The sequence below is a fragment of the Leptopilina heterotoma genome, unplaced genomic scaffold, assembly GCF_015476425.1.
Source record: "Leptopilina heterotoma isolate Lh14 unplaced genomic scaffold, ASM1547642v1 Lhet_43, whole genome shotgun sequence".
Taxonomy (NCBI): domain Eukaryota; kingdom Metazoa; phylum Arthropoda; class Insecta; order Hymenoptera; family Figitidae; genus Leptopilina; species Leptopilina heterotoma.
Window position 1 is genome coordinate 912050 of NW_025111081.1, and position 24387 is coordinate 936436.

Here is a 24387-nt window from a genome sequence, read left to right on the forward strand (position 1 = left end):
AGACTGTATTTGAAATTCTTACAAAATATTAATTAACAAAATTAATAATTGACGAAATAAAAACTATTTTTTAAATAAAATGTTTTTCAATTAACATTCAATAGCAAAAATAATTATTTCTAAAATACCCGTAAAATTAATTTTGCATTTGTCCCAAGATTGAAATTTGAAAACCAAGGAACATTTCTCGCTCTTAGGTTGAAACCTGGTTGGTAGCACTGAATTTCATTTTCCTAAAGTTTATCATTCTTCATACACGCAAGATAAGTGACTGACTTCACACGTTTTTCCACCGTTTGTCTTTCTATATAACTATTTCGTGCTTCATTTTATACGTTTTATACACAACAAAAATTTTATTTAAATGAAAAGTAACATAAAACATTGTTAGTTGTAAGACTTGAATTTTTTTCTCCCATTTAATGTTCAGTGTTTAAAAAACAAATAGTGGTGAATTGATGATAAAAAAACAAACAACATTTTGATTGTCGATCGACATTTTTTTCTCCTTTTTTTGGTGCTTTCACACACAATAAACATACATAGATGTTGAGAGATTTCGAATATGACAGAATGGTAAGTATACAATTATAACCTATTAATTTTTTTAACGAACAAACAATTTTTTTCTCCACTTTATACAAAAAAAAATCATTTTATAGAAAATAATAAAACCATTTTAGAAATAATTGTAAAAAAGTGTAAAAATGAACGTAAATTTTCTTATTTTTCATTTTTTTTTTCTTTGTGAAATAATTATCTCTTTATAAATCGAAATAATTGTCAATTTTTTATCTTTTTTTGTGGAGGAAAAAAATATTTTATGAATAATAAATTTTGTCCATCTGTTAAATCCTTTCATTTTTTTATAATAATTGTTTCAAAGTAAAAATTTGACAAATCTACGATTTTTAAAGGGAAAAGGTTTTAAAAGTGTGAAACTTTATTAAAATTGTTTTTTGATTGTTTTATTAATAAAATTCGTTATTGAAACAAATAATAATAATGATGATAATGTTGATAATGATAATGATGGTGATAATGAGATGATGATGATAATGATGATGATGGTGATGATGATGATGGTTATAATAATATTAATGACAATATAAAAATAATAATAATGAAAATGATAATAATAGTAAAAATACTAAATAAATAATAATTATAATGACAATAATAAAAATAATTTAAATTTTTTATAAAATGATTTACCTAATAAATAAATAAGTAAATAAATAATAATGTTAAAATTATTATTATTGAAAATTCTGCGGGAAATAATATATAGTAAAATTTGTAAAAAAAGTCTACAGTAAATAAATAAAAATAAATAATGATAATGATAATAATAATTAAAAAACATTTATTTTAAAAATACAAATTTTAGTATAATATCTTAAAATTATTTTACTCTTCTCTTTAAATTAAATATAATTAATTTTCGTATAAAATTAAATAAATTATAAAAAAAAAAATTTTTTTCTGAATAAAAACTGCATTGTTTTCCTGTTAATGTTTAACTTCAACCAATGGTAAACATTTTTATATTTGTTTTAACGAATACGTGGTAAAATATACTTTTTTTGCCACGTTTTCACTTTTATTTTTCGATTTTCTTTTCAATGCTTTATTTTTTCCACAAATATTCCTTTATTGTATATAGAACCTGAATTTCTTTGGAAATATTAAGTAAGTTTTTTGTTCTATAAAAAAATTTTATTTTAATTTCCATTGTTTTTTTAATCGATTTTTTCAATTATTAATTAAAATTTTTTATTTCTTTGTAAATAATATTTTTTTTAATTAGTTTTTTTTATTAGTAAAAATATAAAATACAATCACGTTAAATTTAAAGATAAGAAATAAACCATTTTTATTTTATTAAACGATGAAACAGTCAATTTTATTTTAATTTTATTTTAATTTTCATTGTTTTTTTAATCGATTTTTTCAATTATTAATTAAAAATTTTTTATTTCTCTTCTTTGTAAATAATTTTTATTTTAATTAGTAATTTTATTTATTAGTTTTTTTTATTATTTATTTATTAGTAAAAATTATAAAATACAATTACGTTAAATTTAAAGATAACGAGAAATAAACAATTTTATTTTTATTAAACGATGAAATAGTCGATTTTATTTGAATTTAAATTTAATTTTCATTGTTTTTTAATCGATTTTTTCAATTATTAATTAAAAAATTTTGTATTTCTCTTCTTTGTAAATAATTTTTATTTTTATTAGTAATTTCTTTATTAGTTTATTTTATTAGTAAAAATTATAAAATACTATTACGTTAAATTTTGAGTTTTTTATAAAAATTTTAATTTTAAAATTATTTTCTAAATATTGAAAATAAAATTTAAATAAAAGAAAATATTGAAATACGTTAAATATTGAAACAATTATTTTTTTAGGTTGAAAAAAATTTTTTAAAAATTACAATTTTCGTTGCTATTAAAATTGATATTTTTTCTTAAATAAATTAATTTAGGTACATTAATTATTAATATTAATTATTTCTTTCCTTTTTAGACGAGGTGACGTTTGGTTCTGCCATGCGAAACAAATCAATACCTTTTGTACTCATTTTACTAATTGTATGGAGTATTGTCATTTATTTTCTATTTCTTGATCGACCAATCGGCAATGAGGTTCGCAAGGTAAACAATTTTTTTCTTAATTAAATTATTATTTAAATTATATTAAACAAATTTTTACATTCATAATTTAAAACAAGAATTCATAATTCTTTTAAATACATAAAATTGTCACCAAATTAATAAATTAAGTTTTAGTAAAATTTTTAATACATCATTTTTATTTGATTGTTTTTTTTTCTTTTTTAAGGAAAATTTTGTTAATCAGATGATTAAATTAGAGAGAGCAGTGGAAACTGAAATTGCTCTTAATAATGAATTACTGACACGACTTAAGGAGCAACGTTTACATAAAAGTAAGTAAAGAAAAAAAATTTTTCTGTTTTTTTTTTAAATTCACCGAAAAATTAATTTTTAAATTCGCATTAAATTTTTAGAACAAGAGGAAGTTATTGAGGAACAAAAGCATGTAGAACAGCCAATACAGGAAGAAAAACAAAATGACAATAAATTTCGACACGTAAATATTTTAATTTATTATTAATGAATTTTCAAAAAAAAATTTTTAAAATATTTTCAGTAATTAATATTTTAAATATTTTTGCTAATCACTATTTTCAATGTTTCTACGAATAAATATTTCTAATATTTTTAGTAATAAATACTTTTACTATTAAATACTATTAATTACATATTTTTAGTATTAGATATGAAAAATATCTTTTACTATTAAATACTAAATTTAATTTTACTAATTAATATTTTTAATATTTTTAGTATTAAATATTAAAAATATTTTTACTAACAAGTATTTTTACAATTAAATATTAAAAGTATTTTTACTAACCAATATTTTTACAAATAAATATTAAAAGCATTTTTACTAATGAATATTTATAATATTTTTACTACTAAATATTAAAAGAAATATAATAGAGGAAATGTTTTTAATTATTTTGTAATAAAAAAAAATATTTATTTATTTAATGTTCTTTCTTGAAAAGTAAGAAGAAAAATTGAATTTTTTTCAGGGTATTTCACTTGGTAAAAAGACATTGAACGATGGCTCGCCAATAATAGCGATTTTAGTATTTTCATGTAATCGTGTAAGCGTGAAACGTTGTCTCGATCAATTAATTAGTTTGAGACCGAGTGCCGAGCAATTTCCAATAATTGTCTCACAAGATTGTGACGATCAGCCAACGGCAAATGTCATTAAAAGTTATAAGGATCAATTGCTTCATATTAAACAACCGGATCAATCGGACATTGAAATACCATTGAGGGAGAAGAAATTTAAGGGCTATTTTAAAATAGCACGACATTATGGCTGGGCATTGAATCAAGTATTTATTGAATTTGGATATCAAACAGCCATTGTTGTTGAAGGTAAAAAAAGAAAATAATTTTTCAAACAAAAACAGGCGAAGAAAAGAAAACGAAATAATATTCATTTTTATTTAATTTATTAGATTGATTGAAAATTGAAATATTATTTTAATTGCATTTTTTCATTATATTGTACTTTTAACTATTCATAAGTATTCTCAAGTATTTATAAATGTTTTTTTAGTAGTTTATTGTATTTTGAACTATTTTCTTATATTTTTATGTAGTTGAAAATATTAGGTACCTGTAATATTATGTTTAGGTTTCTCGAAATACTTTTTTGTATTTTTAAGTATTTTACTGTGTTTTTAAATATTTTTTATAATTTTGCAATACTTAGAATTACTTCTTATTACTTTGGAATGTTTAGAATTACTTTTAATTATTTTAAACTACTTTTTAATATTTTTGAAATATTTTAAAGTATTTTTAGATTTTTCGAAATTAGTTTTTACTATTTTTAAAATATTGTAAAGTAGGTATTTTTTGGGTTTTCAACTATTTTCAAATTTTTTCAAATATTTTGAATTAGGTTAATTATTTTAAACTATTTTTTAGTATTTTTCAAATATTTTTAACTACTTTGAAGTGTTTTAAAGTTTTTCAACTATTTTAAATTATTTAAAACTATTTAAAAATATTTTTAGTTATTTTCAACTATTTTTTACTATTTTAAAATATTAAGTATTTTTTCTGTGTTTTTAGCTCTTTTCCAGTATTTTCTAGTATGTATTTTGAACTACTTTGAAGTATTTTTAGGGTCTTTCGAAATATTTGTTTTTTGTATTTTAAAGTACTTTTTATGTGTTTTTAAATATTTTTTTAGTATTTTTAAATATTTAGAATTACTTTTAATAATTTTAAACTACTTTTTAGTATTTTTGAAGTATTTTCAACTACTTTGAAATATTTTAAAGTATTTTTAGGGTATTATGGACTATTTTTAATTTTTTTAAAATTATTTTAAACTATTTAAAAATATTTTTAGTTTTTTCGAAACTATTTTTTACTATTTTAAAATATTTTAAAGTAGGTATTTTTTGGGGTTTTAACTATTTTTTAGTATTTTGAATTATTTTGAACTATCTTGGTTTAAAGTCATTTAAACAATTTCTTACTATTTTTGAAATATTTTTAACTATTTTGAAATATTTAAAAGTATTTTAAAGTATTTTGAACTATTTTAAAAATTTTTCTATTATTTTGAAATATTTTTAATTATTTTACACTTTTATTTAATATTTTTGAAATATTTTAAAGTATTTTTTAATTATTTTAAACTACTTTGAAGTATTTTAAGGTTTCTCGAAACTATTTTTTTCTATTTTTAAAATATTTAAAGTATTTTTAAGTTTTTCGAAACTATTTTTTACTATTCTTAAGTATTTTGAATTATTTTGTATTATTTTAAACTTTTTATTAGTATTTTTGAAATTCTATTTTAAAAAATTTTAAACTATTTTCAAGTATTTTTAGGTATTTTTAACGGTTTTTTAAAATTTTGAATCATTTTTTTAAAACTTTTTCATTTCCTAATTAGTTTATTTGTTTTATATTTTATTTATATTAATTAATAACTTATTAATTAACATTTATTCTTTTTTTTATTCTCTAATTATTCTTTTCTTTTTCTTTTATTTCCTTTTCTTATTCGTTTTTTTTGTAATTAATTATTAAATATTTATCAAAAGAAAATATGTTAAGTTTTTCGAAAAAAAAATTTAATTTAATTTTTGCAGATGATCTCGATATTTCTTCGGACTTTTTTGAATATTTCTTGGGCACTTATCAACTTTTAGTGAATGATAAATCGCTGTGGTGCGTTTCCGCTTGGAATGATAATGGAAAAGAAACATTAGTCGATGAGCAAGCGCCTCATTTACTTTATAGAACTGACTTTTTCCCTGGTCTCGGTTGGATGTTGACGCGTGATCTTTGGCTCGAACTTGGTCCCAAATGGCCACGAGCGTAAGTAACAAAAAAAAGGAAAATTAAATAAACTAATCTTTCCTTTATTCATTTTAATTTATTACTTTCTTTTAAAAAAATATAAAAAGAATGAAAAAATTAATTATTTCACTTGAATAATGAAATTATTATTTTTTTTAAAGTTATTGGGACGATTGGATTCGACATCCAGAGCAGAGAAAAAATCGAGCTTGCATTCGACCTGAATTGTCGAGGACAAGAACTTTCGGCAAAATTGGCGTTAGCAAGTATGGAAAATTTAATTTTAATTTTAAAAAAAAAATATAATTATAATTTAACTTCTTTTTCATTAAAATTAATTTTTTAAAACTTTTCTAATTATTTTTTTTCAGTGGACTTTTCTATGAGAAACATCTAAAGTTTATCATGCTTAACAAGAAATTTGTGCCTTTCACGAAAATGAATTTAACTTATTTGCTAAAAGTGAGTAATATCCGAATTTTTTACTTTCAAATTAAAAAATACAAATTAAATTTTTTAATGCCCTTTTTTCTGTTACTAAAAAGTAAATTTCGAATAAAAGAAAATTAGAACATTGATTTTCATTTTTTCCTCTTTTAAAAAATTTTTTTTTTTCGAAAAGGACAATTATGACATCAACTTCGTGAAGGAAGTATTTCAATCGAGAGTGGTGAATAGTTCAGTATTGAAGAGTGGAAAAATCATTCCACCGAGTCCCATAAGGATTCGTTATAATAATCCCATCGAATATAAAATGACGGCGAAAAAACTCGGTCTAATGGACGACTTTAAGGTAAAACTTAATACATTTTTCTTTTTAAATATTATTATTCACTGTGAATGATAATTTTTCTATTTTTTTAATTTATAGCAAAAAGAAACAAATTTTTTCTTTAAGAACAAATTTAATTTTCAAATTTTTACTCAAAAAAGGTCAGAATTTTAAATAAAAACATGAATTTTGATTTCAAGAGTTTATAATTTTATAAAGAAACAAATGAATTTTTATTCTAAACGTTCAGAAATTTATTTAAAAAAAATTAATTTTTATACGAAAAACTCTGAATTCTTTCTTTAAGGATTAAATTTTATGATATAAAAGAATTGAATTTATAAAGTTCACAAATTCATACAAAAAAAAAGAATTTTGAATAAAAAATTTAGAATTTATACAAAATTCTAGAAAAATGAATTTTTTATCATAAAATTTAGAATTTTGTATTAAAAAATTATATAAAAGAATGAATTTAATTTCTAAAAATTCAAAATTTTATGAAATACATTTAAATAATAAAATTTTGAATTTGAAATAAAAAGCGAAATGAATTTTTTGTTAAAAAATTAATTTTAATTAGTAACATTCAAAATTTTATAAAAAAAAAAAATTTTTGTTGTAAAATCAAGAATTTAAATTTAAAAAAAATGAGTTTTGATTAAAAAAAAAAAATTAAATTTTTCGAGTAAAAATTGCAAATCTTTACTCGAAAGAGGTCACAATTTTAAATAAAAAACATGAATTTTGATTTCAAAGTTTATAATTTTATAAAAAAAAAATGAATTTTAATTCTAAACATTCGGAAATTTATTTTAAAAAATTAATTTTTATTCGAAAAATTCAGAATTCATTCTTTAAAAGGAACAAATTTTAAATCACAAAATTAAAAATTTTATTGATCAAAAAGAATTGAATTTATAAAGTTCACAATTTTATATGAAAAATATTGTGAATTTTGATTAAAAGATTTAGAATTTATACAAAATTCTAGAAAAATGAATTTTGAATCGTAAAATTCAGAAATTTCAATTAAAAAATTGTATAAAGAAATGAATTTTAATTCTAAAATTATTCAAAATTTTATGAAATAAATTTAAAATCATAAAATTTTGAATTCTAAATAGAAAACGAAATGAATTTTTATTTAAAAAATCCTGAATTCTAATTAAAAAATTACTTTTAATTCGTAACATTCAAAATTTCGTTAAAAAGAAATTAAAATCGCAATATTTAAAATTTTCAATTAAAAAATTGTATAAAAAAATGAATTTTAATTTTAAAATTATTCAAAATTTTATGAAATAAATTTAAATCATAAAATTTTGAATTCTAAATAGAAAACAAAATGAATTTTAATTTAAAAAATTCTGAATTTTAAGTAAAAAAATTAATTTTAATTCGTAATATTCAAAATTTAGTGAAAAAAAATTAAAATCGTAAAATTCAGAATTGAAATAAAAACAAAATGAATTTTGATTAAAAAAATTCAGATTTTTGTATTAAAAAATTATATAAAAAAATTAATTTTTATTCTAAAAATTGAAAATTTTAGGAATTAAATTTAAGTCAAAAAATTCTGAATTCTAAATAAAAAACAAAATGAGTTTTTATTTAAAAAATTCAAAATTCAGAATAAAATGAACTTTAATTAAAAAAATTTAGAATTTATTTTGAATTCTAGAAAAATGAATTTTGAACCGTAAAATTCAGAATTTTGTATTAAAAAATTATATAAAAAAATGGAATTTTAATTCTAAAAATTCAATATTATATGAAAAAAAAATTTTTGATTCATGAAATTAAGAATTGAAATAAAAAACTAAATAAATTTTGATTAAGAAAACTTAAGCATTTCATTTAAAAAATGAATTTTAATTCTTTAAATTTAGAATGTTAAATAAAAAAGCGAATTTTAATTTGTGTAAACAAATATTTCATAAAATTCAAAATTTAATGAAAAAAAAATTTAATTCGTAATGCAGAATTTAAATAAAAAACCAAATGAATGTTAATTCGTAAAATTCATAATTTCGTTTAAATGTACCTAAAAATTATGTAAAAATTTTACATAAATGAAATTAATTAATGAAGTTTTTATTAAACAATTTTGAATTTTATGTAAAAACATGAATTTTAAATTGTAAAATTAAGAATTTTACATTTAAATAATCTGAACCTTAAATTTATTTTCTCCACAAAAATTGAATTAAAAAACAAAAATAAATTTAATTTTTAGAGCGGAGTACCGAGAACCGGTTATAGGGGAATTGTGACATTTTTCTATAATAAATTACGAGTATATTTGGCACCTGGTTACAAATGGAATGGCTACGACATCGCTTGGAGCTAACACATAATTCGTCGTTATGCTCGCGAACTATAATTTTATTTATTTTCTTCCATTTGATTTTTAAAATCACATTTTTCTTTCTTTATTTCTCAACAAAAAAAAAAAAAAAAACAAAAAAAACAAAAAAAAACAATGCAAAGAGAGATGTAAGACAAACAAACTTGCCGCAATTTTTTCGAAAAATATTTTTATCAACTACTTTCCATTTTTTTCTCTCTTTTATTATTAATTTTTTTTGTAATTTTTTTTCTTTATAAAAAGAGTAAAAAATAGAAGAAGAAGAAGATAATTTTTTATTGAAGTACAGTTTTAGAGACAGAAAAACCAAAGATTTTTTTTAATTCAAGTAAATATTAAATACCGTGAAAATCGTGGCAAAATGACTCGTGAAAAAATTTTTTTTAAAGGATTTTTCTTTACAATTTTTAATCTCGTATTTTGACTGAAATGATAATTCCATTATTTTTTAATTTTCTTTTTTTAAAAAAAGAAGTAATTGTTATTGAATAATACAATGAGTGCCTGCAACGATCTTTCGATTTCTGCTGTAAATAGAAATTTTAGCTTTTTATTAATTTTTTATATCTAATCCCTGTGATTTATTTTTAAAATTTTTCTCTCTTTTCTCTTTTAATGTTTTTTTCACTTATTTTTGAATTTTTTTGTCAGTTTTTTTTATTTTTCTAACTTTTTGCTTTTTTTTATTTTTTCTCTCTTCCATTGCATCTATTTTAAATCCTTCTTTAATTTTTCACATATTTTGTTTTTACAATATTTAAAATATAAATTATTTTTTCTTCTTTTTTTTTTGTTTTTCTGTTTTTTAAAAATTTTTTTCAAACACGAGTTCCTGTGAATGTAAATAATTCTTGTAAATAATGTAAAACGTAAAATTTATCGTTAGTAAGAAAAAAGAAAATTAAAATAGTAATTACATCTTTGAAAAAGAAAGAATTTATCGAATAATGTTAGAAGTGACTTTCCATTAATGAATATTTGCTATAAAGCACTTTTTCTCTCTCTATGAACATAAAATATAATAAAAAAAAATATTTAGACTAGTGTTTCGTTCGATAAAAAAAAATTCGCGTCTTCCGTACAAATTTTATTTTTCCGCTAATATTCAAATATTTGAAATTTTCTCCATTTTTAAAAATATTCCCTCCGCTAGCTAAGTAAATAAATAAACACTGTATATAAAAATTTAGTGCAAAAAAAAATTATTTAAACGCTTTATGTTCAATTTATAGAGCATAGCTTTACATATATATATATATTTGTGTCGAAATGTTATGAGAAAATTACGATAAATTAAAAATATAGAATGCAAATTGTTTTATTACAAAAGAAAATTGTAATTATTCAATTTTTTCATTTAAAAATTTAAATTATTTTTATATTTTTTAATTGTTTTTCCTTAAATGGTTCACGTCTCGGATATTATGACCTTTTCGACTTTTTTCCTCCTTATTTTAAAAAATTACGACTTTTTCGACTTTTCCTCCAAATTTTGCGACAAAATGCCTTATTTTTGGTATAAAATGCAACTTATTTCGATTTTTTTTTATTTTTATAGCATAACTATAGACAAATATTAAAAAATTTATTTTTGAATAATTTTTCTAATTAAATTTTTTAAAATACAATTAAAAAGATTTTGAATAATTGAAATTTTGTAAAATTTACTATTTTGGAATTTTTGAGAAATTATTCATAATTAAAATTCTTCGAATATTTGATTATTTTTTAAATATTTTTTAAAAACTTAATTATTTTTAAAAGATTTTATCATATTTCAATTATTCTTCAAAAATTTTACTAAATTTAAATTATTTTTGAAAAGATTTTACCCAATTTCAATTTTTTGGACATTTTTTAATTGTATACGTAATATTTGTAAAACTATTGTTTTTCAAAAATTATTTAGAAATATTTTTAAAAAGTGAATTTTACGAATTTCTTTATTAAAAACTTTGAAAATTTATTTTTGAATAATTTTTCTAATTAAATTTTTGAAATAAACAATTAAAAAGATTTTGAAATAATTGTAGTAATTTTGTAAAATTTAAATTGAAGATAAATCATTATTTCAAATATTTTAATACAATTTTTAAAAATTAAATTTTAAAGAATTTTAATTGAAAATATTTTTGAAATAATTGAATTCTCAAAAATTTTAATGAATAATCTTCAAGTGTAAATTGAATAAAAATGAAAATTAACGAAAATTAGGTTCTAAAAATAATATTAAAATAGTTTTGAATAAAGTAATTCTCTGAATTATTTCATTCATAATTTTTTTAAATTTCACTTATTTTCAATATTTTCGATATTCAATATTTTCAAATATTTCCAAAAATTCATAACATTCAAAATTTTTAAAATTATTTTTAACATTTTGGAGAAAATAATCATATTAAAAATTTTTAATTAAAATTCTTCAAAAAAATTTTTTAATTTAAATTGTACAAAAATTATTCAATTATTTTCATAATTTTTTAAGATTCAATTATACCTTCGAACAAAGTAAATTAAAATTCTTTAAAATTTACTATTTTGGAATTTTTGAGAAATCATTTATAATTAAAATTCGTCCAAAATTTGATTATTTTTTTATATTTTTAAAAAAACTCAATTATTTTTAAAAAGGTTTTATCAAATTTCAATTATTTTTTAGATTTTACTAAATTTAAATTATTTTTTAAAAGATTCTACCAATTTTTTGGACATTTTTTAATTATGAATGTAATTGTAAAACTATTGTCTTTCAAAAATTATTTAGAAATATTTTTAAAAAGTTAATTTTACGAATTTCTCTATCGAAATTTTTGAAAATATTCTATACCATTAATATCTTTAAAAAGAAAAGTGGACGTTTTCAATTATTAAAAGAAATTTAATTTTTGTATTTAAATAATTGATTATTTCTTTAACTAAGAAATTTCGAAAAATTATTAAAAATTGATATAAATAATTGATTTAGAGATGAAGTTTAGTTAAAAATTGTAGAAAATAATTGAATTTTTCGAAAGGTTACAGTTTTAATTTTTAGAAATTTTATTAAATTTTTTAAATTTCTATTTTTTAATCGACTAAAGCGACTTTTTTTGTTCGTTAAAGTCGATCCAAGGCCTGATGGTTTTTTATTTTTATAATTATTCTTAAAAAGTTACTTATTTTCATTGTAAAAAAAACGATTTTTCTTTACGAAAAAGTCGAATTAGTGAAATTTGAAATTTAAATTTCCCGCCAGAAAACTACCGTTAAGGTCTAGGGTGCGTTTTGTAACTAGGCCATGAGTGTGAAAGAGATGGAGATATAATATTTGCTCTCATGGCCTAGTAACAAAAAACAACGCAGAACGGTGACATGTGAATGCACCTTTAGTATTGAAACAACAGGGGTTTTAGTGTGCGAACTGTTAAGAACGCACCCGTATTTTTGAAAACTTGCATAACTACCCAACCCTGATAAGAATCTAGTGACAATAATAAAATCACTAACCGCGTTAAATCTGGTGAAATCTAGGAATTTGTGGGATTTTTTTTTCATCAAAAATAGGTTATGACAGATTAAATCCCAGACATCGATCAGATCTGACATCGATGTGTATGTCTGGAGATTAAAAAGAATAACAAAATTTTCTAAACACAATTATTATTTATAAAGAGATAAAAATTAGTTTTTGAATTTAGAAAATAAAAAATAATGGTTATAACTGATAAACATCATCTTCCAACGGAAGAGGAATTAACCGTTGAAGAAGTTAAATTAAGTTTTCCGACTCTTCAAGCAGGAGCTTTTCATCTCGGAAAATATTGTCAGCCACAAAATAATGTAAGTGTTAAAAATTTCGATTTTTAAAATAATATTTTCTCGTTCTTATTTTTTTTGTTTTTTTGGCATTAATTTTGTTTTTAAGAAAAAAAGAATAGAATTAAAATTCTCGATTACATAATAATTCCTCTATCTTCACATAACCTAAAAATTTGACAAATTTTTTGTTTTTAACGTTTTTAAAAATAAGAATAATGGACAATTTTTTTAATTTTCTTTAGGAATTTATGTTATGTCGTGCAGAGTATCCAAACGATTGCCGACAATGTATAGATTATGGCAAGGAGGTTACTTCTTGTACATTAGAATTTTTTAGGAAATTAAAGAAGACATGCTTAAATGAATTTACAACGTATGTGAGATGTATTGAAAGATCCAGTGGGGATTATCAATTTCATCCGTAAGTAGAAGAGAAAATGAATTATTTAAAAAAAAATGGAAGTAATTGTTGTTAAAAAACACATCAAATTTTGGCAAAATATTTTTTTGAAGGCAATAAAGGTCTGGCAGACAGCGACAAAGGTACATAAATTTTTGTTGAAGGACAAAAACTGACTTTCAGTCTTCATTGTTTGATTGATAAAACTGAGGAAATAAATAAAAAAAATAAAATAAATAAATTAATAACTTACTGGCTGATTAACAAAATAACTAAGTAAATAAATAAAGTAACTAATTACAGGGTTGCCACAAAAATTTAATTTTGTTTTTCCCTGATCTGATTTTCAGACAAAATTTTGGCTTTTTCCCGGAACCCTAAAGAATATTCTGATTCACTCTGAAAATAATTAGATTAATGATAAAATCACTATTTTATATTATAATACAAGAATATTGTTACTCTAACTTCTTCAAAAATTATTTTCATTATTTTAATTCAATTATTATTTTCTACAATTTTTAAATAAAATTCTTCTTTAAATCAATTATTTTTAATAATTTTTGAAAAAGTTCTTCTTTGAGAATTTTTAAATCCATTTGTTTACAATTCAATTATACGTGAAATTTCAATTATTCGGAAATTCTTCAATTAAATAAATTAGAAATTAAAAACTTCAAATAATTAAAAAAATTCCATTAAACTTTTTGAGAAAAATTAATTCTAAATTCTCCGCAAGAATTCAATTATTTTCAAAAATGATAAAATTCTTCGTAAATATTCTTCGGAAATTTGATTAAAATTTTATTAAAAATAAATGAATTTCTCCAAAGAGAAAAGAGTTTTTGAAACTTTTTTTTTTATAAGAGTTTTTGAAAATAATTGAAATTTTGCCAAGAATTTTATTAAAAATTTTGAAAATATTTGAATTTCGGAGAAAAATTTATAAAGATTATTGAAATTTGATTGAAATTGAATTCTTGAGACGAATTTTGTTAAAATGTCTTTTTAAATAATTGAATTTCTTTAATAAATTTTGGAAAAAAAAAATTTTTTAATAATTTTTGGAAAATTCTATAAAAGTAGTAGATTTATTAAAAATCATTGTATTGATAAAAGTTTTTGAAAATAATTGAAATTTTGCCATGAATTTTATTAAAATTGTTGGAAATAATTGAATTTCTAAGAAGAATTTTACTACTTTTGAAAATAATTGAATTTCTGCAATCATTTGTAATTGCTTCAAAATTCAATTTCTTTTAGTGTTTTTAATTAAAATTCTTCTATAAAACCATTATTTTTAATAATCAATTAAAAATATATATTAAAAAATTTAACTCATTTCAGAAGAATTGGAATAATTAAAATTTCTCAAAAATCTACGTTCTTTAAGACGATTTCTAACTAAATTCATTCAAAATTGAAATTTTATATAATTAGTTATATAGGATTTTTAATTAAAAGTATGAAAAATTCAGGTTTTCAAAGATTTTAATTTTTGAAACCTTTACAAAATTCAATTATTTCTAAAAATTTCAATTATTAATAACTTCTCTAAAATTCAATTATTATCTAAAACATTAACTGAAATTAATGTTTAAGTACATTTTTATTAGAAATTTCTACGAGAATTCAATTATTTAAATACAAATAAAATGCAAATAAATAATTTATTGAATAATTGAATGTTTCTTAAAATTTAATTCTTATACATAATTTTATCAACAAATTTTTAAATTGGTAGTTAAATTTTTTCGACGAATTCTGCAATGAGTTTTATTATTTATGAAAATAATTGAATTATTGGGAAGAATTTATTTTTTGAAAATAATTCAATTCCTGGAAAATTCTAATAACTTTTAATAGCGAGATTTATCATTTTTTTTAAACAAAAATTTATGTACATTTTTTCTCTTACTTTCGAAAAAGTAGCCTTTGAACAATAATCATATTTTTCTCGATTTCTCTACATCTCAATGTAAATACCTATAAAAATAATTTTAGATGTCGTAGAACACAAAAGGTGTTGGACAAATGTGTGTTGGCTAATTTTAATATCGAGCGTCCAAACATTGAATACTATTCGGCGCCAAAAATTGTGGACACAAAGAGACCACCGCCACCAAAGGACCCAAAACTCAAATTTCCAGACGCAACTCCCGGTTTATCGGAAGACGCACCACTACCAGAATCATCATACCCGTATCGTGAAGTCTTCGCTTAAGAAAAAAGAAACGATAAGAAAACAATTAATATTCTGGTTTAACATAGTCATAGTAATGAAAATAAAAAAACATTTATTGTTCCATTATGTAAAATAAAAAAAAAAGAAAGCATGGAAAAAAATATTTAATAAAATATGAAAATAAATTAAAAACTTTGCCTCTGTTTACCGCATTTTCAAAACTTTTATTATCAGGCGCGCTTTTTTTCGAAATGACCTATGTTTAAAGAAAACATTTTTTTCGGAAAAAGACGAAAATTTGACCATTTTTCTTCAAAGTACAAAAAAATTCACAACTTGTACATTTTATGACAAAAAAAAATGGTTAAATGTTACTTAATTATAGACTTAAAATAATACTCAAGTTTAAATAAATTTAAATCATTTTTTCTATTTCAAACAAAATTCCTGAAAAACGCTTGAAAATCAGCCTCCAATTGTGGTTTTCCCCCTTAAAGAAAAAAAAACACAAGTTGCTTAAGTTTAAAAATTTAATAAAACTTTATTTTTCCTATTATTTACTATAAATAGTGATTTTTTTTACAATAAAACTCGTAATTACATAAAAGTCGAAGAATTTCTCGACGAGAGTCAGCAGTCTTTTTATTAATTGATAATAATAATAATAAAAATAATTTTTTTACAAAATATATGTACATTGAAAATAAAAATTAATATTTTTCTGTAAAAGAAATTTCTTCAAACGATAAATATTAATTATACAGTTAAAACAATTAAATTTTTTCGAACAAATTACAATTTTTTAAAATTAAGAATCAACTATTAGAAGATAAAATATTCAAATTTTGAAAGTTGTGAAATTTTTTAAAGTATTTTTTTTTCTATAAAATAAAAATTTTAGTCTAAAGATAAAATTTTTTTGGAAAGTAAAAATTTTAAAGTGTAAAATTAACAATAAATTAAAACAAATAATTCGATATTTATTTATTATTAAACTTTTTTAAATTTTACGGTACTTTTAAAGTAAAATTATAATTTTTAAACAATTTTTGCTGTAATTTTCAAAAAAATTTATTAAATTTTAAATATTACAGTACAATTTATTAAATAAATTTAAATTTCTATTGAAATTTTACAGTAAAATGTAAAGTAAATTAAAAAATATTAAAATTTAATTTATTTATTATTCGGATTTTATAAATTTTACTGTGATTTTACACACTAGATCTTTGATATTCAATAAAATTTAGTGTAATTTTACTGTAAATTACTATTTTAAATAAAGTTTAATGGAATTTTACAGTAAAATTTTAATTGTACAGTCAAATTTAAATTTTACTGTAAAATTACAGTAGAAATTATTAAGACTTAATTTTTCATTCTAAAATCACAGTATACATTAAAAAATAAATATTTTACTTCAATTTTAGTGCAAATTTAAAACAGAATGAATAAAATTTTTAAATTATTCAAATTTTTTAAATTTTACTGTAATTCTTGAAAATAAAATTTCCTCTTTACAATATAATTTTAATTTCGCAGTGAAATAACAGTAAATTTTATTCAAAATATAAAATTACATCGTAAAATTACTTTTAAAAATGAAAATTTTCAAGTAAAATTTGTAATCTTTAATAAACTTTACTATAAATTTTGTAGCAAAATTTTAATTTTTAATAAATTTTATACCAAAAACTTGTAAAATTTTTAATTGTTAATAAATTTTACTGTAATTTTATATAGAAAAATTTGAATTTTCAATAAATATCATTTTACATTTGAAGTCAAATTTTGTAATTTAATTCTAAAATTTCATTCCATAAGTTTCCTTAGAATTTGACTGTAAAATCACAAATTTTAAAATCAAATTTTATAAAAATGCTATTCTTTTATTGTAAAATTATCAACTTTTAATCAATTTTATTTTTTAATTTACCTTTTAAATTTTAAGTTTGAATAAATTTTACTGTAATTTAGTAGTGAAATTTTTTTTTACGTTAGAATTACAAATTTTACAGTAAAATTTATTAAAATAGAATGTTTTTGTAAAATACTAGTTCTTTTAATAAATTTTACTCGTAATTTTTCAAAAAAAATTTAATTCACAATGAATTTTACTTTTATTTGTTGTAAAAGTTTTAATTGTCAATAAATAAATGTAAAGTATAAAGTAACATTTTAAAAAATGAAATTTTTTATTGTACAAATCAGCTTTTAATCAAATTTTTATATTCAATTTTAATATTGAATAAATTTTACTTTAATTTAGTAGTAAAATTTTAATTTTGAATAAATTTTACTCTAATTTAGTAGTAAAATTTTAATTTTGAATAAATTTTACTCTAATTCAGTAGTAAAATTTTAATTTTGAATAAATTTTACTCTATTTTAGTAGTAAAATTTTACTTTTGAATAAATTTTACTCTAATTTAGTAGTAGAATTTTAATTTTGAATAAATTTTACTCTATTTTAGTAGTAAAATTTTACTTTTGAATAAATTTTACTCTAATTTAGTAGTAGAATTTTAATTTTGAATAAATTTTACTCTAATTTAGTAGTAACATTTTAATTTTGAATAAATTTTACTCTATTTTAGTAGTAAAATTTTACTTTTGAATAAATTTTACTCTAATTTAGTAGTAGAATTTTAATTTTGAATAAATTTTACTCTAATTCAGTAGTAAAATTTTAATTTTACTGTAGAATTTCAAATTTTACAGTAAAATATCAGTTCTTTTAATAATTTTTACTCGTAATTTTTCAATAGAATTTTACTTTAATTTGTTGTAAAATGTTTCATTGTCAATAAATTTTACTGTAAAATTTTATACAGTAAAATTATAATTTTCAATAACTTTCATTTTACTTTTGTATAGTCAAATTTTGTAATTTAATTCTAAAATTTTATTTCGTAAGTTTCCTTAGAATTTTAAAGTAAAATTTATAAGAAATAAAATTTTTTATTGTAAAATTATCAGCTTTTATTCAATTTTATTTTTTAATCTTCCTTTTAAATTGCAATTTTTAATAAAATTTACTCTAATTCAGACATTTAGTAGTAAAATTTCTATTTTACTGTAAAATTACAAATCTTATAGTAAAATTTATTAAAATACAATTTTTTTCTATAAAATTTACCAGTTCTTTTAATTTAATTTTTCAGTAAAATTTTAATTCACAATTACTTAATTTTACTTCAATTTTGTCAGTGAAATTATAAAATTAGTCCGTAATTTTTTATAAATAAATAAAATTAATTAATTATAAATTTACTTTAAAATTCATTTTTTATTTTACTGGATAATACAAATATTATTTTAAAAATTGAAAATTACTGTAAAACTTCCATTTGTTTCAGTAAATTTACACTTAAACTTTGAAAAAAAAATAAAAACTTTTACTTTCAAACTAAAATGGAAAATAAAAGAAGAATTTTCATATTTTTCTCAATCTCAATAAATAGTAGTTATAAAAAAATTTTGTTCTTTACTGTTTTATTTTGAAATAGAAAAAAATTGTAATACTGAATAAATTATTTTTGACATATTCCTAAAACAATGTTTGTTACAAATAATTTTTTTTGTTACTAAATTGCCAAGAAAAATATCCACTTTTTTAATACTTATTAAGTTAAAATCGTCGTCGTCGTCGTCAGTTTTAATATATATATATATATTCTTTCTAATTAGGAATATTTTATTTTTTGATAATTAAGGATTAATTCCATCGACTTAAATTAAAAGTTAATCATTGATTAAAGCCATTTTAACGGTTCATGATTAGTTGATTGAGGATTTAATAATTAATTTTTAATCGATATTGGTGAAACTGGTCCTAAAATTATCAAAAGATAATTAAATATTATCAAAAAGATAATTAAATTCTAATTAGTCCTTAATTGATAGTCACCATTTTGTGTAATATAACGAACCCATGGTAACGCTTGATAGCCGCTCTTCTCAATAATTTTCAAATATCTCACCTGAATACCAGAGGTCGTAAAATATGGTATTTCAAATTTCACTTGTATCGGCGGTTTACCCTCAACATCCTCACTAACAACCGATGGTAAACCAAAATGTGCCCTCATTAAAAATTCCTTACCACCAGGAAATGATTTTATAGACCACGTTATTGCACTCTGCTCCGGTGAATATTTAACATTACCAATTGTTGTCTTAAATTTCGGCGAATCAGCATCATTTGGCACTGGTATGACAATTTCCACATTATTAGCCGTCGATCGCCGCTTGAATTGTGAACGTGCCTTTATCATATATTCCACGCGGCTATGCGCATGACGCTCAATTAACGATTCAATCCAAATCAATGGCTTCACATGTGTATTCAAACGATAGGACATTAATTCAAAATCACCATCAGGCGGTATAAACGATATTGTCCTATCGTTCTCAAATCTCGATAGACGCACGCATTGATGAAATTTCACGTCCTCAAGTTCAACGGACTTTGATTTTCCCCTACCGGTCGATTCAAAAAGTACCTTATCATTCAATCCAAGCCTCAATTCAGGCATTCCCGATAAGTACACACGCATTTTAATAGCGCCAACAATTTCCGAACTCAACACATTACCATTTGCGTTCGCCAATAAATTCACCGATTCAATAACATCGAGGAATACTTCATTTTTACGATATTTTATGCCCTCTGAACGCCATGAGACGGCGTTTGTCACTGCCATTGGAATACGTGGTTGTATCTCCAATTTATGACCCTCTTGCGTTATGTATTCTTGGAGAATTTTACTGTCTGTCGTTTGTGGATAACCAAAATCGAGTAATTCGTCTAATAATTCGTAGATAACGATGAAATTATCGCGTATACTTTCCTCCTCGAGTTCCTTGAAATATTCACTCATTACTTGAACGATTTTGTGTAGGAATACAAATACCAATGATATGTTGGCATTTTTTTTTGTGGTTGAGACAATATAGAGATTATTGTATTTTATATAGGAATATGTGCAATCGTCGGTTTGTATTATTGGCGTTAAATTACCCTCCTCCTCACGTTCCAATACCAATGGCATGAATTTGTCGATTAAACCTGATTCAATGTCGCCACGATAATTTCTTGAAATTAATACTTTTCCCTTTACGTCGAGAATATTAATTGCCGAGGTCGACATCTCGGCATTCTTCGTAGCTGAAATTAAAAAATTTTTAAATATTCAAAAATATTCTTTTGAAGTGGAAATTTAATTTCTAATAAATTCAGACCTCGGATCGACTTTAAGGTGCAAAAAAAGTCGCTTTAGTCGATTTAAAATAGAAAAAAAGTCGAAAAAGTCGTTCATTTAATTCAGTGTCGTCACAAAAAATTTTATTTTTTATTTTTCTGATCTTTCACTGATTTCTAAATTTAATTATTCCAAACTAGAATGATTTCGTTAAATAAATATTAAAATACTTCTTGTTTGTTTTTATACGGGAAAAAATTTTTAAAACTTTCTGAAATTTAATAACTTCTAAAAATTACAACTTTAATTCTCTTAAAATTCAATTATTTTCTACAATTTTTAATCAAACTTCTTCTCGAAATCAATTATTTTTAATAATTTTCCAAAAGTTCTTAGAGAATTCAATTATTTTAATACAAAAATTAATTTTTTTATAATCATTGTAACTGTCTATGTTTAATAAGTTATTAATTAATTTTCAAAAATTTATAATAAAGAAATTCTTAAAGTTAATTTTTCAAAAATATTTTTAAAATAGTTTATGAAATGTAATAGTTTTTAAATATTATATACAATTGAAAAATTTCCAAAACAATTAAAATTTGGTAAATTCTATTCAAAAAAATAATTGAATTTTTAAAGAATTTTAATTATTAATGTAAAAAAAAAATCTCAAAAATTTTGATTAATCTAAAAAAGTAAATTTAAAAAAAATTTTAATTTACTGTGTTCGAAGTTAATTCAATCTTAAAAAATTAAGATAAAAAAATTACAAGAAAAAGTTTTTTTCTAAATATTGGAATTAAATTTTTTCGAAATGAATTAAATTTCTTCAATGAACTTTTGTACCTATAATTAAAAAAATTTTTTTTCCAAGAATTTTGATTAAAAATTTTGAACATGATTGTTATATATTATTAAAATGTTAAAAATAATTGTAAACAATTTTAATGTTATATTTTTTGTATGTATTTGAATTTTTAGAAATTTGTACTTAAAAATATTGAAAATAATTCAATTTTAAAAAATTAGAATGCAAAAATTCTAAGAATTTAAAAAAAATTATTCTTTAAAAATATTTTTTAATATTATTTTTAGTTCAGTTAATTTTCATTAATTGACATTTTTAAATTTACACTTGAAGATTTTGCATTGAATTTTTGAGAAATCAATTATTTTTAAAAATTTGCAATAAAAATTCTTTAAAAGTTGATTTTTAAAAATTGTTATAAAAAACTTTGGAAAAATCAATTATTTTCAATTAAATTTTACAAAATTTAAATTATTGAAACTCTTTTTTATTGTAAATTTTGAAAATTTTATTTAGTATTTCTAAAAATAGTTGAATTGTTTTGAAGAAATTATTAAAAATTTTAGCAAATAATAATTGAATTTTATGGAAATATTTGAATTCTTACGAGAAATTCAATTAAATATGTTTTGAAAATAATTGAATTCCTGCAAAGAATTTTACTATTTATAAAAATAATTGAATGCTTGCGAATAATTTTGCCATTTATAAAAATAATTGAATTGTTTCCAAGGATTTATTAAGATTTTAGAAAATAATTGAATTTATTCGAAATATATAAAATATATAAAAAATTCAATTAAATTTTACAAAAATTTCAATTTTTTTTGAAACTCTTTTCAATTGTAAATTTCGAAAATAAGTTGCATTTTATACTAAAAATAATAATAATAATAGTAATTTTTTTAAATTCCTTAAACTCAATTGGCTCATCTCGGGACTTTTAGGAAAATTTTCTGTATATTATCAGTTATAAATAAATAAAGAAAAATTTAAATTATTCATGTCCAAATTAAAAAATAATTAATTTTTTTACATTAAAAATTTTTTTAAATAATTTTTTTTATACATTACTTTTTAACTAATGAAGAAAAACCAAAATTTTCTTTCTTTGACAACTTTTTTCTAAACTCAATACTTTCAAAATTATAAGCTACTGAAAATAGGTCAACTTTTAAAAATCCCAAATTTCGAAAATTCATAACTCGAAAATTTGGACCTATTTATTCAAAAATAAAAAAATACGTATTTAATATTTTTCTTTATAAACGAGAAAACAATATGTTTAACCGATTTTAAAATATCATAGGAAAATTTCACGTGGAATTGCCCATTTATATTAACATTTATAATTATTACTAATAAATAATAATTATTTGGGGGTTAACAATAATAATAAATTATTTACTTTCAATTTCTTAATTTAATGAAATAAAAATAATAAAATTGTTTTTTTAGAAATTCAATTTAATTTAAAAAATTAAAAAGAAACAACTGACAATACACAATAAAGCAAAGTAAAATTAGTAAATAAAGAATTAAACAATTCCACAAAGAAAGTTTTGACTTTTAATCACTGACAGTACAATGGACGCTTCACACGTGCAGCTTTATATTATAAAATTCGTAAATTAAATAATAAATATTATTAAAAATTTTTAACACTATTTCTGATAAACCTTAGTAAACTATTACATAAAATATATTTCCCTGCACAATGTAAATCAAGAGAAAAATTCTTTAAAAAATACAACATAGAAATTCACTAGGTCAGCCATTTTTACTTTTGATGACACATTTTAAATGTTTTTTTTTTTAAAAGGAAACAAAAATATAAAGTGTTTGTTGACTTTCATTAATTACTTACTGCGTCTTTTTAGATGAATAAAAAACAATTTCCAAAGAAATTAGTATTCCATTAATTCATTTATGTCTTTCTTTTGTATTTTATTGTCTATATATATACATATATTTCATAAAGATTTTCATAATAGAATTTTATCCTTGGATTTTATCCATTTTATCCGAAAGTGTGACACGAAAAAATTGCCACAGTGGCATAAGGGTTGGGAAACATTTCCATGATATTATGGTCGTAAAGGTTCATTCATAATGTGACAATTGTGGAAGTGACCGGCAGAAGGAACAAAAATGAAAGGGGCTTTAAGGCGCTTGCACACTTCCAAATTTTTAGGCGAGCAGCGAATTTTCACAACCTTGAAACTCACATTACTAAATATGATTGGCTCTGACAAAGTACATTTTCACGCAGCTTTTTGTAGAGCCAATCATATTTAGTAATGTGAGTTTCAAGGCCATGAAAATTCGCTGCTCGCCCAAAATTTTGGAAGTGTGCAAGCGCCTTTAGGGTGCTGAGCAGAAAACAGAATGCGAAGCAGAATTTCGTGAGTGCAAGAGAGAAAGTCAGATATCACTATCCTTTCCACTCTCACGAAATTCTGCTTTGCATTGTGTTTTCTGCTTAACATGGGACCGTACCGTAACAGTCAAACTAAAGGTGCGTTCATAATCGAAGAGAGTCGGTAAGTTGCCAAATGCGCGCCACTTTTTTGTTAACTGCCCAACCTTGCTTATTGAAATTTTCGGAAATTTCAATAAGCAAGGTTGGGCAGTTAGCAAAAAATTTAAAAAAAAAATCTTTCAGCAAGGTTGGGCAGTTGATGAAAAAATAAGAAAATGGCGCACTGGACAACTTATGGTACACCCTGAGGAGGCTGCGGTTACACCTCGGCAGCCTGCCTGCCTGCAGGTTGTCATGGTAACGTACAAGAGTATGAGAGTCAGTGACTTCAAACTTCTCCCTTACTCTCGTTGCTCCTGCCTGCGCAGGCAGGCAGCCTGCAGAGGTGTAACCGCAGCCTGATGCTTTAATGCCTTCTTT

General features: G+C 20.6%; 3 protein-coding genes across 4 annotated transcripts; 2 read left to right on the forward strand and 1 right to left on the reverse strand.

The window, feature by feature from the left end:
* The first annotated feature begins 279 nt into the window (after positions 1 to 279).
* On the forward strand, positions 280 to 9219 carry LOC122506739 (alpha-1,3-mannosyl-glycoprotein 2-beta-N-acetylglucosaminyltransferase). Of its 2 annotated transcripts, none has more exons than XM_043619059.1 (10): positions 280 to 576; positions 2541 to 2668; positions 2856 to 2961; positions 3043 to 3125; positions 3637 to 3994; positions 5734 to 5962; positions 6106 to 6210; positions 6316 to 6406; positions 6567 to 6737; positions 8956 to 9219. In XM_043619059.1, the coding sequence occupies exons 2-10, from the start codon at positions 2564 to 2566 to the stop codon at positions 9067 to 9069; spliced, it is 1362 nt and encodes a 453-aa protein (XP_043474994.1). In that variant the 5' UTR covers positions 280 to 576; positions 2541 to 2563; the 3' UTR covers positions 9070 to 9219. The 2 variants fall into 2 exon arrangements, with proteins under 2 accessions (XP_043474994.1, XP_043474995.1); XM_043619060.1 differs by lacking the exon at positions 280 to 576 and adding an exon at positions 1640 to 1692.
* Positions 9220 to 12641: 3422 nt separating this feature from the next.
* On the forward strand, positions 12642 to 15526 carry LOC122506625 (NADH dehydrogenase [ubiquinone] 1 alpha subcomplex subunit 8). Its single transcript, XM_043618927.1, has 3 exons — positions 12642 to 12906; positions 13128 to 13306; positions 15290 to 15526. The coding sequence occupies exons 1-3, from the start codon at positions 12778 to 12780 to the stop codon at positions 15507 to 15509; spliced, it is 528 nt and encodes a 175-aa protein (XP_043474862.1). The 5' UTR covers positions 12642 to 12777; the 3' UTR covers positions 15510 to 15526.
* Positions 15527 to 18968: 3442 nt separating this feature from the next.
* Positions 18969 to 23533, reverse strand: LOC122506618 (AP-1 complex subunit mu-1-like). The gene is made up of 2 exons (XM_043618916.1): positions 23353 to 23533; positions 18969 to 20640 (listed from the first exon to the last, which is right to left on the reverse strand). Exon 2 carries the CDS (start codon positions 20621 to 20623, stop codon positions 19355 to 19357), a length of 1269 nt encoding a protein of 422 aa, XP_043474851.1. The 5' UTR covers positions 20624 to 20640; positions 23353 to 23533; the 3' UTR covers positions 18969 to 19354.
* Positions 23534 to 24387: the final 854 nt, after the last annotated feature.